Source organism: Cloeon dipterum, chromosome X (genome assembly GCF_949628265.1).
Source record: "Cloeon dipterum chromosome X, ieCloDipt1.1, whole genome shotgun sequence".
NCBI lineage: Eukaryota > Metazoa > Arthropoda > Insecta > Ephemeroptera > Baetidae > Cloeon > Cloeon dipterum.
Genome location: NC_088790.1, coordinates 18,862,543 through 18,877,605, shown reverse-complemented (window position 1 = coordinate 18,877,605; position 15,063 = coordinate 18,862,543). Strand labels below are relative to the sequence as shown.

Genomic DNA, 15,063 nt, shown 5'->3' with positions numbered 1-15,063 from the left:
TTAAAAACTTACAGATTCCTGTCAGTGAGGAAAAATATTGTCTAGCCACAATTAGATTTTTTCTATGATCTTAGTTACTTTTACCAGGAAGTGCGCGTGTTTTTTCAATTGCTGATTACTAATTTCAGGCATATAATATGGTGTTGGTTTTTTTTTTATGTTGCTCTTATATGTAATTCAATTTCACAAATAAACAAAGAATGCTTCGAAACTGGACTTGAATACTATTATTAACAACTTTATATGTTTCACTCCATGATCTTTTATAAAGAGGTTGGGAGAAAATTCCAGAAGGCTACATGGATCAATGGTTCTAGATTCAAAGTGATTTTATTGCGGATCAGCAGAGCAACTATGCTCCACACCTCCCCACATTCAGAACACAACAGAAAACAGTTCTAGTCTAAGGAGAAAATTTTTTACCATGACCTGCTGCACAGGTTCCTCCTTTTCAGGCTTGCCCATGGCGTGTGGTGGTAAAAGGTTGTGCTGCCGGCACCGACGACGATGCTGTCCAGGTTCCAGTACTTCCTAAGCCGGGATCGATCGGTTCTGCGCCAAAATTTCACAACAGCCCTCGGTCTCAAGACTCGTCACTGGGTCGAACTCGCAGCGGACATGGCTATGTAGTAGGCGTTAAAAGCGCTCAGCTGCGGCGCGAGCGGCAGGGTCTTTTGCAGGGTCGGCCGGACGGGGTTAGTTACCCTCTACGACTGCACAAACGAGCTGCTGGGCTCTGTGCGAACTAGTCGGCCCTCGCGTTGCCACGGTGACGCCACTATCGTCGCGGAAATTTGACTGAGCGCCGCCGCTGGGGCGTGCAGGCTTTTCCTGTCGGACTGCTATCGATTGCCGGCTGCCCCACTTTCCAACACTGGCAGTCTCAACTATGCGCCAAACTTAACAACGAGAAGTTTTGAATCGCTTTATTTTTGTCGAAAGTACAACGCTGCGTAATACAAATTGTGCTTCAATAATTTTTTTTAAATTAAATTGGAAGCACTATATTCATTAAAAAGGTATTTCAATTTTTATGAGATTATATAATATGAGGAGGTGAATTTAAACTAAAAAATCTAAATAATTAAATAATACTTTAGAAATCACCTCTACTGGCTTAAATACCTGTTGGGTTAGCTGCACTCGTTAAAATTGAATTTTTTCTGAGACGTTAAACAAAGACTCGATTGCTCTTAAATTGAGTTAAATTATTTAATTAACAATTATATCAGACAAATAATTTTAAACATTCTCGTAAAATAGGTAGGATTGCTATAATATCGTTTGAATAATTTAATCATTATGCAGGATATTCCGTAAATTGAACTCCTTTTAGTTTATTTGGATATATCCATCATTAAGTTGAAAATGTCTAAAATTTTACCACAAAATGGAATCAAAAGTAATCCTGATATTAAATCCTGTTTTTAAAAAGGGTCTAAAGCATAATATCAAACAAACGATTTGAAGAACCAACAAATCCGGCTCGCTAGAAAACTTAATGAGCTTCAAATTTTATAGCCATGATAATTAAAATTAAATCCCCAAAGAGAATAACAGTTCAGTGACTTTCAACAAATACGTATATATTTAAACAGGAGTAACAACAAGAGATCTAGAAAATAAAATGTGTATTGTGTCAGTGTCCATATAACCTCAGTTTGGCATTTGTCAATTGGCCGGAGCTGTGTGCGCTGTTGCCCACCGTCACAGTCCACACTCCCTCTGGTTTCTCGTTCCAAAAGTGGACACTCATAAAGGGCCAGCTCGCGAATCCCTTTTTACTGTCATCAAAGGCGCGTTTTGTCAGCACTTGCGAAACGGTGCCTGCAGTCATCGCGGCCTCATTACACTAGCCGAGAGAATTGACCTCATATTTACCTGACGGCGACGTGAGGAATATCTCCAGCGCTCCGCGGTAGTTGTGCTCTATGGTCAGATACAAAACAACGTGCTCTAGACTTCCTATTTTCGACTCTGGTACTCTGATAAAAAATGTAGTGTTTCCATGGGGGAGACGGATGCTTCTAAAATAATTTAATAATTTTGAGGCTGTTTAATTTTAATTCAAAATTTCGCCAGACCTTTCAACAAAATTCGTTCCATAAATTTCTGTTCTCTGCGGTGGAACATTTTTCCAGTGCTCTGCGGCGTGCACAATCAGGTCTGCATCTAAACAGCCGAAGCCTTGCTTCAAACTGTATCTTAAACCAGCGCCGTTTCTGAGGATTGTGTCTCTATTTCCAGATGTTTTCGCCGTCAACACAATCAAGTGCTGCACATCTCTCCAGGTTAATTCAGGGCTGAGACAAGTGTTTTGTTAATTATTTGAATAATAAGTTGGGGTAGGATATTTACTTCGCCTCGAGCATGAGGGCTACTACACCCGCGGCGATGGGAGCCGCGGCCGACGTTCCTTGAAAATTTTCTCTGCACGTGCCGTCAAGATTTGGCACAACCTAAAAAGTTTTAACAAAACAGGGTTGGCTATAGACGAATAGAGATCTAGCAGCAAAATTCTGAGTTGACTTCAATTGCTCGGCTATTTTTTCATATTTTATTTGCTTTGACCAAGATATCTTTGGTTTTGTCAATCCAATCTATTGTCCAGTGCAGAAAAAATGTTTGACCTATTAAGGAGAAATACACAGAATTTAATTTGAAGGCATTGCTTAAAGTTTGTTGATTCAAGTCTCCATTGGAAAAGTAAAAATATGACCTGGTAGCTGCAGAGTAATTTTGTTGGCGGCTGACAGCTGGACAGTTTTAAAACAAAGTTTGATTGAATAGTGCAAATATGAGGGAATTTTTATGCTGGATTTATGAAATTTTTGGTCTGGATATGGCAATGTATGGGGCAGAGTTGCTCTGCTGAACCACAAAGAAGATTAATTAAAATTTGAAACTAAAGGGCCGAAAATAATTATTGTTTTCTGCAACACTAATATTTTTCAACGTTTTGAAGAGTGACAGAATTTTAGCCAAATCCACGGCAGCTAGCGGCTGACCACGAAACACACAGCGCGGCTGGCTGAAAACTCCACCAAAACTATTTCATTTTCTTACCACTGAAATTCCGATTGCTCCCAATGAGAATCCAGAAACAGGAATGCTTGCCATGACCGACGCCCCGGGCTCAGAATATAAGCAAGAAGAGCCTATATAAAGCAGATTATCATAAAATGTCTATGAGAAGTTAAGTTTTCTCTTTAGCACCATCATAGGAAAGTGCTCCGATTGTAATCGTGTAAATGCTTGAAGCGTAACCGTCCATGTTAGCATTATCGCCGTATATTCCCCCGTTGCCCGCAGCCCACACCAAAATTGCCCCCTTGCCAGCACGACCCTGAAAGTCATGGATGATTAAGTTAAAGAGGCGATTTATGGGTTTATGCGTGCTTTTAACCTCGGTGATGGCAATGTGTAACGCCTTTGCTGCTAGCCGCTTGGGGCCCTCGACAGTTTTGCCGTTGTCCTTGGGGCCCCAGGAGGCACTCGCGACGTCGCCGTTGCTTAACCACAATCGCAGAGCCATCGATTCTTGCATATCCGTCAATATCTTTTTGCCAAGCACGCGTATCCCTTTGGAAATTAAAAACAAAAAAACACGTATCAAACGGAAATGACGGCGTTTTTCATATATTTGGAACTAAATATTTTTTTACTGAAAAACATTTAAAAAAATATGTAGTGTCTTATAGTGTAGCAAAAAATGCTAATTTGAATTTCAATGTGGTGGTCAAAGGAAAATGACTTACCCCCAATTTTAGAATTGAAAGCAACGCCGACGCCGCAAAATGAATTGTTTGCCACTCCAGCTATAGTCGCGGCACAGTAGGTGCCGTGGAAGTCTTCAGATTTTTTTGGAGCCGCCGTTGGAAGCGGGTGATTGATGTCGCTCACGTCCCAATCGTTGATGGACTCCTGTGATTAAAAGACAAGATTTAGCGATATAATTGAAACAGCAATTTTACGTAGTTTGAGGCAATATCCTTGTTTTGCGACTGCAGACCGTCGTCAAGCACAAAGAGAACCACTCCTCGGCCTGTAATATGCCGATTCCACACAGGCTCCACATTAATATTTTGTGCGGCTCCCTTCCCTGCTTTAAGCAAGCCTCGGCCGTGCTGTTGATTAATGTTTTTCACAGAGTTTTCAACATCTTTCCAGGAAAATTTACCAGATACCACAATCTGTCATAATACGGGTCGTTGAAATCAGCACTGATTTGGAAACCGTATTTTTGAACCCTGTAGTCTCTTAGTAGTCTTGGAGTCAGCACTTGCTGCTCCACATACTTAACCTTGAAATTAATACGTAGTTTAACAACAATTTTAAGACTTAATTTTGGAAATATTGAATATCACCTTTCGATGTCCTTTAATTGTTCTTGTGAGTCTCCATGAGGGTTGGTGCCTCACTTTTGGCTGCCTGTTGTCCATAAAGTGATAGAAATTCGGAAACAACGTCTGTGAAATATTTCTCAAATGTTATTAGCTACTGTTTTTTTACTGCTGGTCAGAAATCTCGGATGAAATCATATTTAATTAAAATCTGGTTTGAAAACTAATATAATATAATATGGCTAACACAAAATCAACAATTTCTCAAATAAACTTTTCAATTTATAAAACATAAAGTCTTACGAAAATAGTCTACTTGTCATGAAACCATACCATGAAAGCTAGAAATAATTTGTTTTCTGGTTGGATTTTAATTCCTTGTAGCCATATTTGGCTCTCATTTTTGGAGGGCAGGCACGGGCGTTTCTCACCGTTTCCATCAGCCTTAAGTCGTAGTGTTGGGCCAGTGCACGCGCCTCCCGTTCTCCGCCCTCCACTTCGGCAACATAGTGGTTTGTGAACAATTGAAGCTCACAAGTAACCACAGCCACGAGGGTTTGAGTGACTAGAAAGAAAAGGTAAGCGGTTTCCTCCGCCACCATGCTTTCTTGACTACATCAAACGCGGATAAATATCACTTCAGAAGGAAATAAAAAATGAACGCTTATCGCAAAAAAATAGCTGTGTGTATACACGTTGTGCGATACTGAAAAAGCCGCAGATGACGGAAGCCAGAATTTTACTCCATATCCAGCGGAAATTAATTGGAGTCTACACGAAACACTTCTTCGTTATAAACGTATAAAGTGCGTAAAATTAAATTTACAATTTTATATTCAGCTTTTTCCCTTAAACGAAATGATTCGAATAATTTAAAATGTCAAACTGTTCTGCATTTATTCAATAAATGTTAATTGAATAATTTTTCTTTTACTTGGATTTTTATGATAAAATAATCTGTAGTGGTTTAGGAGCGTATGGCCCTGCCCTTTTTGTTGTGAGCCAACAATTTGAATTATATATAGTAATTTTGCAATATTGTTTGACAGCGGAAAGATGATTTCAAAAATAAGAATTCAGTTTTCGCCCGTCAGCCACATGCGGTGCTGGCGTTCTCTATTAGAGTGCAGAACCAGATTCCGAATCAGATCGGATTTCTGCTGTGAACGATTACATCGACAAAATACTTCATTTGAATCTTCGTCATTTGAACCCTTAATTCTTTCCCAAAAATCTTTGCAAACAAAAAATTGTCCCGCACAGCCACAAAATTTCGACTCTGACAATAGTTTCTATACGTAGAGAGCGTTTCCGACCTGAGCCTCTCTTGTAATAGTGACACGAATATGTTGTCCACTGACAATGAGCGAGCGAGCGATCAAGCGCTGCCATGTTGTGACGAGCATCCGCTTTGCAGCACAAAGTTTTAACAAATCCGAGCAGTTTTGCCGATGTTTTCTCTAAATTGACTCGTTCTGAACACACTATTATATTTACACAATTCTCCATTATGCATGCCTTCGCGGCAGCCCTGTTTGTCTTTGCTATCATTGCACAACAGGTACGTTACTTAAAATATTTTTTGTGGTGAGTATAAATCTTGTTCATTAGATTCCTAGCGAATTTTGATGGCAAACTTTTGATGACGAAAACAGTTTAACTTATTCATTAAAATTATATTTTAATCGATTCTTTAAGTGCGTCGACATTAAAAAAAAGTTGTCAATTTTTACTCTCATCATGCAGTTTAACTAATGCTCCGTATATGTATAGGCTTTAGCACAAGAGGGCAGAAACACCCGTCCAATCACAAAGCCTCTGGTGTTCGCATCTCAGGCCGAAAAAGATGCGTATGACGAGAAAACAAAACCAACAGGCGATGGCAAGATTGCGGGAAAAACACCTCCGCTAAGTAAATTGCCTTGACGGGCAACTGGCATAGGCTTAAATATCAAGCCTGTTAGGTGAATCGATTCCAAGCTAAAGAAAATCTTTTTAGACAATGCTGGAAGGTCGATGGTAAAAATCAGAGCCCACATAATCGGCGGTAACAGGGCTTCTAGGGGAGAGCTGCCGTGGATAGTAGGCTTGGTGCTCAATTCAGCCTCGTTTTGCGGAGGATCGTTGATCACTCAAGGGGCTGTCCTTACTGCAGCCCATTGTGCTAAGAAGTGAATTCCATTCCTTGTTAACTGTCTAAGGGAGTACAATAGCTATTTTAAAATCAATTTCCTAAGTTATATAAAATGTGTATATAGTTAAATCTGACGGGGGAATAATTACGTAGAAAATTGATAAATTGATATTTTTATTTCACCAAATCAATTGCAAGTGATTTTGGAAATAAATGCCTATTTTACATAAATTGTTTCACACTTTGCATGAAATTATTTTTGTATCAAACAGTCATTCAACAACTTTGGGGCGAATTTTATTGTTAAGATGTCGAGACATTTGTAGCCAATAAAAAATAAAAATAATATTTTTACATTGTATAAATAAGCAACTACGAAAATTTATACGACACATTTAAATTAGAGTAAAGAAGTTCACCGTCTACATTGGAATGCAAAACTACGGCTCGAAAACTGAGACGGGACGAGTAGTGATGACGGCGACGAGGAGGGTAGTGCACAAGGGCTTCAGTAAAGCTATGCTCGAAAACGACATAGCAATTATTAAACTGCCCAAGAAAGTTACTATTGGTAAGGTTACCGAATTTTTAATGAATTGAAGTAAATATCGTGTGTTTATAGGACAATACATAAACACAGTAAAGCTACCTACGTACTCAGACGTGACTAACAAGTTCGTTGGGACTAAGGCGACGATTGCAGGTTGGGGACTCACATCTGACAGTAAATTGAAGAGCTTTTTTGTTTTGCAGCAGAATTTTTCAAAGTTAATGCATTGAAGCAAGCGGAATCAGCAAGGAGTTGAACGTTTTAACAGACAGGGAGGTCATTACGAACTCGGAATGTGCACAAACGTACGGAGAAATCGCGAATAGCATGCTTTGCATAAGCGGATCTGACGAGAAAGCAATTTGCAGCGTAAATAATATCTCTGAATTTATTTCGGATTTTTCATTTGTGATAATGAGCTATAAAATCAATTTAGGGGGACAGTGGCGGCCCTTTGACGTACATGGACTCGACAGGAGCAAACGTCCAAATCGGCATCGTGTCTTTCAGCCACCCTTCTTCTTGCATCGGCTACCCTCAGGTCTTCACGAGAGTTTCTAGCTATTTGAAATTCATTTCTGTAAACACCGGGTTGAGAATTAAAAATTAATTGGCTTTAAAATTGACAGGAGAAGTATTTTATTTCTCACGCGTAGCAAAATCCCAAAATTTTATATGATACAAACTGACATATATTTTTTAAACTACTGTATTATATAGCGAAAGGCGCGACATAGTTGCACGCCTGGGACATCGTCAGTGGGAAGCGGTTGAAGATCTTAGAGTTGCGGATGAAGACTCGAATGTCGACCGGCCGGATGTCGTTGGCGGCCGCCGCCAAGAAGATGAGCTTAGTATCGTTGTGATTGACCACGACGTCGGTGTTTCGGTCAACGCTCATGTCCAAATTCTCCACCCTGGCGCCGCTAACGTCTACGTAGATTTCTTTGGCAAACTCGTCACGATAGGACGCCTAAGAGAATTGATTTTTATTAATACCAAATTTTTGTGATTATGTAGCTGCACAGGGAAAGTGAATTTATCATTAACAAAACGTTACAAGACATTTTCATCTAGGTTATAATTCTTAAACCTCAATCGGAGTGATATTTTTGACATGCACCAATTGCATAAATTACGAATAACTAATTAAAATTATTTTTCCCAAACTCAATTATTTTGTAACTTTACAAAATTTATGGTTAAGCAAGGCTGTTTAGGATTTTAGATATTTTCAATGAAAAAACAGCTGCATGATTTATTTACCAGCCATCGGCCAAAAAGATCAAACACACGGCCTTTTTTTACAGCGTACCTCAAAGACGCAGCGGATGCCCTTGTGCTCGTCCATGTGCAGTTGCAGGACCGACCTCTCCTGTTGCAGCTGATGGTACATCGAGTGGAGGCCCTCGAGCTTGTACAGCTCAAACTCAAGCTCTTCGCCCTCCAAGAGCAAAGTGTCGTTCTGGCGGGAGGCGGCGGCGCACACACAGAAGGCGGACTCGTCCTCCGTCTTGTCCGTCAGCTTGAAGACGGCCCTCTGGCTGGCATCAAACACGAATATCGCGTTTTCCCTGTGGCCCAGGCACGCGAGGAACTTGCTGTTGCGCAGCCGGCGGTGTTTGAACACGCGCTGCAGCAGTGGATGGTACAGGAAGGAAACGTTGTGCGGCGCCGAGTTGTAGCACACAATGTCGCACGCCTCGAAAAGCTTTTTGTCCAGCAGCGTCTGCAGTTCCTCGACGCCGCGGCTGCAGTCGTCAACGGACACCAGCCGCAGTCTCAAGTCGTCTGTGACGTGGAAAATCAGGTCGGCCTCGCTATGCACCTTAAAGTGGTCGTACCTGCACTCAGGAAAATTAGTAGGATGAAATTTCATTCTTTTGATATGAAATTGTCTTTTAAATTTTTATTCTAGCGTGGTTTTCGGATTCTATTAATTTTAATTTGAACCCTACAGAATTTTGCTGAAAATTTTATATAATACGAAATGACATCTTTTCAAACCCATTGAAATTTGCATATTTTCTAGCTCTTTTAAATGACAAGTTTTTTTTGGTCTAAAGAAGCTCAAGAAGAAAATAATTTAAAGTCGATTTTGTGATGATAGCATACTATTTTCTATTTTGAAAAACAATTTTTATTAGAATATGATGTCATCAGACAGTCACGGTTTAGAAATATAAATCAATCTACTGACATCCTGAAATCTAATCGTACCTGTCTTCGATGGCCTTCAATTTGCCGACTCCCTGGAAAAGCTGCGTCGTGTTCACTTTTTGCTGCTCCAGGTTGCTCCAGTCGTGGCTCAGAGGGGTGGTGTAGGCGATCCCTTCGGTGTCATCTATCAGCAGTGGTGACACGCCGGCTACCAGGCCCAAAACCTCCAACTTCTTTGGCGCAAGAAATACTGGGCAGCCCTGAGATACGTTAATAAATCTCATAAATCTAAATTAAAACCAGGAAACGAACAATTTGAATAAAACATGATGTTATTTTAAAATTTAATATTTAAAGGAATTTTGTATAACTTAGTGGGTCTTATTGTTAATAAATAAATATGGTTCAGTGAAAAAAACCAAACATTTTAACCATATTAAATGAGTTTAGTTTTTTTGCGTAATGTTTTTCCCAAAAAAATATCTCTAGTCTCTAGAAAAACCAGTCATGCCTTGTGTCTGAGAATATGAGCATAGTGATCTCCAAAGTCGATTCTTAAAGTGTCCGTCATGATTTTTTCCAGCTCGGGGAAGAGCTTTAGCGCCTGCAATTCCTCGCCTAGTGGCTGCAGTCGTTCCTTGGAAATGTCGCCCTGGAACCACTTGGCTTCCAGCTCAGTCAAAACGACGTCTAGAGCGTTGCACGACACTTCAAATCCACTCAGGGAGCGGAACACCGCCTCTTGGTGCGGCTCCGAGAATTCACCATACATGCTCAGGTGCGAGTCGGTCACTGTCCACGTCTTACGAGCAGGTTTTTTTGCTCCGAAGAGTGCAGCCATGTCCAAGAATGATACCGATGGCTGAAATTGGAATAATGATGAGAATGGAAATGATTTATTATTACAGAAAATCTATAAAGAATTTTACAACTGAGGTATTTTACTATGAGCAAACAGAATTTTAATTGGTTTTTAAATTGGAAAAATATATTAATTATTTTCTTTATGTTGAAACATGTTTCTTTAACAGCACGAATATTACAATTAAAAAATGAATAGTTTTTTTTATCATTTTTGGCAGCTAGCTCAAATTTTGTAACTTGTATTTTACCAGAAATTCAAATTTCATTTTTACCTTAGATTGGATTTTAGCAAAAGGTGCAAGGTCGGCGCCCACGCACTCCATTTTAAAAGCATCCTCAGGATCGAAAAGCTGTGGAGGGCCGGAGAAAAGCCATCCTTCCTTAGTTTCTCCGTTAAGGGTTTTGAATTTGCTGTCGTAGCACAAAGAAATGTCATCGATTTGCTTGCCAGAGCTGCTTTCGACACAGCGCACCCCAGTTATGGTCACTTGAGGAACGTCAAACCTGCGTAAAGTCACTGAATAAATCCCCTCAATCGCAGCTACCCCTCTCGTTTTACCTTGTACAGAGCATTTCGAGGTTGTTCTGCAGATCTCCTTTGTGCAGGTGCACCCATTGTGTGCTCACCGTCGGCCACTCGCGGTTGCACGTGGGGTCGTACCTGCAGGAAATCAAGCCGCGCTGGAAAATTAGCGTGTTTTTGTCCAACCCATGCACAGTGATGATGACCAGGCTGAAGATTAGCACCAGCCGGTCATCTTTGCATTCGTTCAGCACCAACTGCTCGTCTGGCTTGCTATCGTGCCTGATGACCCACGTGGACACACCATGAGTCGACTCGAGTCTTATTTTGTTGTTTCCGTCTGGTTTGTTGTGCACCACGATATCCACGCTCGCGCCAACTCCCTTTAAATAAAAACATCACAGATGATTAATTAGATTTTTGTTTCAATTTTCGAATTTGATGAAAGTTTTTATTTCGGTGGGTTTTAATTAATAGCTGATTTGAAGCGAAAACCATTTTTCCGCAAAATTATTAGTTTACAATTTTATTTTGTAAAATACTTCAATTTAAATACACAAAATCTTGCATCTCGTGGTTCAAAAATTGGTACAAAATTAATGGAATAAGGATTATTTACTTTGTAATTTTTTTTAAATGTTTGTAAAATTAGTAGCAAATATTTTTTGCCTAGTGTCAACTCGAGATATTTTATTTTCGTCCAAAACTTTTTTCTATCTAGTCTAAAATTGTTCAAATTCTGTGCATCAAAATTAATTTTAATCATTTTAATTTGTTACAAATGTGATGTGTTATGTATTTTTTCATGTTTTATGTTGGTGCAAATTTTTGCAATGTGGCGCATAAATGGTAAATGATTTAAGTCTTTTAAGTATTTACCATGAAATGATAAGTGCAGTTATAATGGTTGTAGCCAGTAATGTAAGCCGACGGGGGTGCCGTGTAGAAGACAGTTTTCCTGTTGCTCGGACACTTGATGACGCACACGCTTGAGTCGATACGGCCGATGTGGATGTTGAAGACAGTGTTGAGGCCGCTGTAGAAGACAAAAGCTTTTGTCTTTTCGTAGAAGGCTCTCAAGCGCTCGATTTCCCAGTTGTTAAACGAAGAGAATGACGAAGACGTGTACTGCAGGTCCCACGTGAGGTGGATTTTGCCGGCGCAAGGTAGGATGTAGCGCTCGGAGATGAAATTCTGTGGGAATTCCCTGGAGTTGGGAACGTCTGTGCCATCGATCAGGTCCACCCAGTCGTCAACGGCCACTCCGTACCTGAATCAATAAACGTAATATCTCTTAGATCAAAATTTAATCTCAAAATTATTTATTTAGACTTGATATATATGATAGGGATATTACTAAAAGCTTTCTACTTAATTTTGGGCTGAATAACTTTATCTAAAATAAATTTTTGTTTTTCATAATTTTGGTGAAATATTACTTTTTATAAGAATTTAGTAAAAAAGATTTTCCGTTTAAATTTTTTTGTTTTCATTTTTTACCGATAAATTAAATTAAGACAAACATTTATGGACTAACCAATTGTTTTGCTGAATGAAAAGTTGTCCCGTTTTCACGACTCTGTTTTCGCAGTCAATTTCCGAGATTTGGTTATGGACGGTGGTGGCCTGGAGAACGCCTTCCGCGCTCATCTCGATGAGGCTTTCGTACGCCCGAATGATGTAGCCCAAGTACTGATAAGCCTTGATCGAATCTTCCTGTTTGAGCATGATGTCGTACGCCGTGACCCTGAGGCCTGTCGAAGTGATACCGATCACTTCGCCGCCAAAGCCGAATCCCAAATTTTCAAAGGTTGCATCGCCAGAGAGTGTACACGTCATACGCTTTTCACCTGAAATTTAGGGGGAAAGTTGTTCATGATCGAATGTTTCCTTCAATAATTTTTTCCAAGCAAATAAAGTGGAAATTTAAAATTTAATTTTAAAATTAAAATTGATTTCAATTTTATTCTTTGAGACCTGCCTGGTGCCCAATGAAAAATTTTAAGCAAGGAAATTAAAAATTAAAGTTTATTATCCCATATGATCCCCCGTACCTTTGACCTCGATGGACAAAATTCCAGCCCTCTGAATGTCAAAGGTGAGGCCCTGGTGGAAGTTGGCCGTCGTCAGCATCATCTTGGAGAAATCAAAACCGATTGCCGGAGGGTGAAAGTCGGTAATGCGCCGAGGTGGTACTCCGGGTGGCCGGGAGACGGCCAAAAATTTAATGACCCCCTTGTTATACTCGCCGGCAGTGTTGCCGAACGGCTTGTCGTAAATGGCGGCCCGCGAGGCCACCAGCAGGCCAGCGGCCACTGGCTCCTCCCACTCGCTGTCATCGCGGAAGTCGGGTCGCATGGCCACGTTTTGCAGAATTTGTCTGCCGACCGCCTTGAAGAAGTTGCTTGACATCTCCAGACGAGAATCGACCTGCAAGAAAATATTGTGTACAAACACACGCTGAGGATTCCCTAAAAAGTGTGAGTTATGCATTTTGCTCGACACCATGGATATGCTGGTTGCATAAACACATAAAATTGTCTTTTTCTTAACTGAATGTTTCTAGCAAAGAAATTATTAATAATTTAGGATAGATTAAGTATTTTTTTACCCATTTAATAATTTTTAATGATATTAATTAAAAAAGTTGCTATGAAGAGAAAAACTATTAATGTTTTTATTAAAAATTTCTAAATTCATTTAAATTTAGCTTTTCTGCATGCGTGTGAAGCTAGAATATTTAACATTTTTTTCTTCGTCTTTTGGACCTGAAGGTGTCAAAAAATTAACATTTTATCTTTTAGTCATATATTGTATTATAGCAATATTTACCAATTTTGCCGCTCTCTGCTCCAAAACACTCTTCTTGCCGAGTTGTGCGGCACGGATGGCGTCAAAATTTCTCTTGACGCGGTTGAGGGCGCGTACGAGGCGTCTTGAGTTGAAGGGCACCTGGTCGATCACCCTGGTGGTCAGGTTGTAGAACGGCACCTTGGCCGAGCGGGCGCCTTCGATGACAGCCTCGTGCAGCAACGGCACCCACCCTGGCCGATGGGGCAGCTCTGCCTGCAGCTGCTCGGCCACCACGGCCTCCTCATAACTGATTTGAAGCTGACGCTCGGTCAGGGTTAACAGGTCGGCCGCCATCACAAGCTCATCTGCGGACCAAACCCAAAGACCTAGTCTCGATTTTTCATGAACAGAAAAACTAGTTTGATTTTTATTCTATATAGAAAATGAGTTTGTGTCACTTTTGGTCCAGGATATATTGAGGGGCATTATTACAGAATTTTATAAATGCATAAAAACTACACTTATACTTTGTGGTTCACCAGGTGGTGCATACTGTTGCAGAAAATACCTTAATTTGAAAACTTTGGAAAATTTTGCCCGGTGAGTTATTGCAGATATTCTTGGTTTAAAAAAAGTAAGTTCAGTAAAAATACACGTTCTCTCATTAAATTTTGTCTGCAAAAATTGAAGAATAGTTGAGTATTCAAATATTTAGAACCGATTTTTTAAAGTTCTGTAGATATATCTTGAGATGACGGAATTAAAAAGACAGAGGAGACACGAATTCAAGAACTCGCGTACTACTTTTAAAAATGTGTACATATAGCATTCAAAATTTGCTTGTCATCGACAGCATATAATAACTTGATTTCATTTTTTTATGCTGCGTTACTAAGAATTTTTTTTGTTAAAAAAACAATAAAATGAGAAAAATCGAAAAAAATGGTTTTTATAAAAATAACAGAAAATCTGTATAAATGTTCAAAGAAATCAGCGATTTGTAAATTAATGAGGTGAACAGCAATAACATTGACTGCTCTCACGTTCAACAGTAAAAACTGGGCGCGTCTATTCCGCGAGACGAAAATAAAGCCAACCGCACCACAACAAAACGCATTCTTTTTATCGCTAAAGAGAATGTTTGGGCGCGAGCCAAAGCGCTCTCACGAGGTATACAATTTCAGAAAATTAATCTGCATTATTATAACTCTGTTATCAAAGGACAAAAAGTCAAAATGTAGCATTTTGGAAACAACATTGTTGCTCCAAAACAAAGTATAATTTTACAGAGAGAAATTATTTTTAATTTTTATGAGGGTCACAAAAATTACTTTTCGACGCTGTGTTGGAGCATTAAAACTGTTGTGTTTCAACAAAATATTCGGGTGAAAATCACTAACCTGTTGGTTTCCAACACTTTCAGTAAACAACCACCGCTCGCAGAGGAAGCAGTGGATCAGCGTTCGGTGCAAGTGATATTGGTGGTTTTGCCCTCCTGTCGATTGGCACACTAAATTTAGACTCACGTCGGCCGAGCAGACCCTTTTGTGATTTCGCCATTCACACAAGCGCCGCGGACGAGCAGCACAAAAGTCAAGGAGAAACGTCCACCTCCAATATATTTGACTCCCCTTAATAACTACAATTTATATTTCAAGACAAAAATATTCCATAGTAATATCAAAGGAAAGATAAA

The 15,063-nt window shown here is 39.8% G+C and overlaps 3 protein-coding genes across 3 annotated transcripts; 1 reads left to right on the top strand and 2 right to left on the bottom strand.

Moving 5' to 3' along the window:
- Positions 1-1,565: 1,565 nt before the first annotated feature.
- LOC135945772 (neuroendocrine convertase 1-like) lies at positions 1,566-5,188 on the bottom strand. The gene is made up of 12 exons (XM_065493638.1): positions 4,775-5,188; positions 4,368-4,469; positions 4,181-4,303; positions 3,975-4,127; positions 3,759-3,924; positions 3,407-3,582; positions 3,217-3,346; positions 3,067-3,158; positions 2,359-2,459; positions 2,085-2,303; positions 1,882-2,027; positions 1,566-1,827 (listed from the first exon to the last, which is right to left on the bottom strand). Exons 1-12 carry the CDS (start codon positions 4,943-4,945, stop codon positions 1,640-1,642), a joined length of 1,767 nt encoding a protein of 588 aa, XP_065349710.1. The 5' UTR covers positions 4,946-5,188; the 3' UTR covers positions 1,566-1,639.
- Positions 5,189-5,706: 518 nt separating this feature from the next.
- LOC135945774 (brachyurin-like) lies at positions 5,707-7,653 on the top strand. Its single transcript, XM_065493639.1, has 7 exons — positions 5,707-5,904; positions 6,117-6,255; positions 6,343-6,514; positions 6,882-7,048; positions 7,100-7,201; positions 7,260-7,396; positions 7,464-7,653. The coding sequence occupies exons 1-7, from the start codon at positions 5,854-5,856 to the stop codon at positions 7,635-7,637; spliced, it is 942 nt and encodes a 313-aa protein (XP_065349711.1). The 5' UTR covers positions 5,707-5,853; the 3' UTR covers positions 7,638-7,653.
- On the bottom strand, positions 7,643-14,919 carry LOC135945771 (uncharacterized). Its single transcript, XM_065493637.1, has 11 exons — positions 14,768-14,919; positions 13,407-13,732; positions 12,629-13,004; positions 12,112-12,424; positions 11,454-11,844; positions 10,611-10,957; positions 10,324-10,555; positions 9,699-10,049; positions 9,248-9,447; positions 8,343-8,871; positions 7,643-8,000 (listed from the first exon to the last, which is right to left on the bottom strand). The coding sequence occupies exons 2-11, from the start codon at positions 13,719-13,721 to the stop codon at positions 7,740-7,742; spliced, it is 3,315 nt and encodes a 1,104-aa protein (XP_065349709.1). The 5' UTR covers positions 13,722-13,732; positions 14,768-14,919; the 3' UTR covers positions 7,643-7,739.
- Positions 14,920-15,063: the final 144 nt, after the last annotated feature.

What these genes read in the sequence shown, in the direction of transcription:
- LOC135945772 (XM_065493638.1), bottom strand. Translation starts at nt 4,945, where the DNA reads ATGGTGGCGGAGGAAACCGCTTACCTTTTCTTTCTAGTCACTCAAACC. An exon ending in CAATTAAAGGACATCGAAAG is followed by an intron (nt 4,304 to 4,367) that starts GTGATATTCAAT and finishes ATTAATTTCAAG; the next exon opens with GTTAAGTATGTGGAGCAGCA. An exon ending in TTTCAATTCTAAAATTGGGG is followed by an intron (nt 3,583 to 3,758) that starts GTAAGTCATTTT and finishes TAATTTCCAAAG; the next exon opens with GGATACGCGTGCTTGGCAAA.
- LOC135945774 (XM_065493639.1), top strand. Translation starts at nt 5,854, where the DNA reads ATGCATGCCTTCGCGGCAGCCCTGTTTGTCTTTGCTATCATTGCACAA. An exon ending in GGGAAAAACACCTCCGCTAA is followed by an intron (nt 6,256 to 6,342) that starts GTAAATTGCCTT and finishes AAATCTTTTTAG; the next exon opens with ACAATGCTGGAAGGTCGATG. An exon ending in GCCCAAGAAAGTTACTATTG is followed by an intron (nt 7,049 to 7,099) that starts GTAAGGTTACCG and finishes GTGTGTTTATAG; the next exon opens with GACAATACATAAACACAGTA.
- LOC135945771 (XM_065493637.1), bottom strand. Translation starts at nt 13,721, where the DNA reads ATGGCGGCCGACCTGTTAACCCTGACCGAGCGTCAGCTTCAAATCAGT. An exon ending in TTTGTCCATCGAGGTCAAAG is followed by an intron (nt 12,425 to 12,628) that starts GTACGGGGGATC and finishes CCTAAATTTCAG; the next exon opens with GTGAAAAGCGTATGACGTGT. An exon ending in TTGAAGGCCATCGAAGACAG is followed by an intron (nt 8,872 to 9,247) that starts GTACGATTAGAT and finishes TCCTGAGTGCAG; the next exon opens with GTACGACCACTTTAAGGTGC.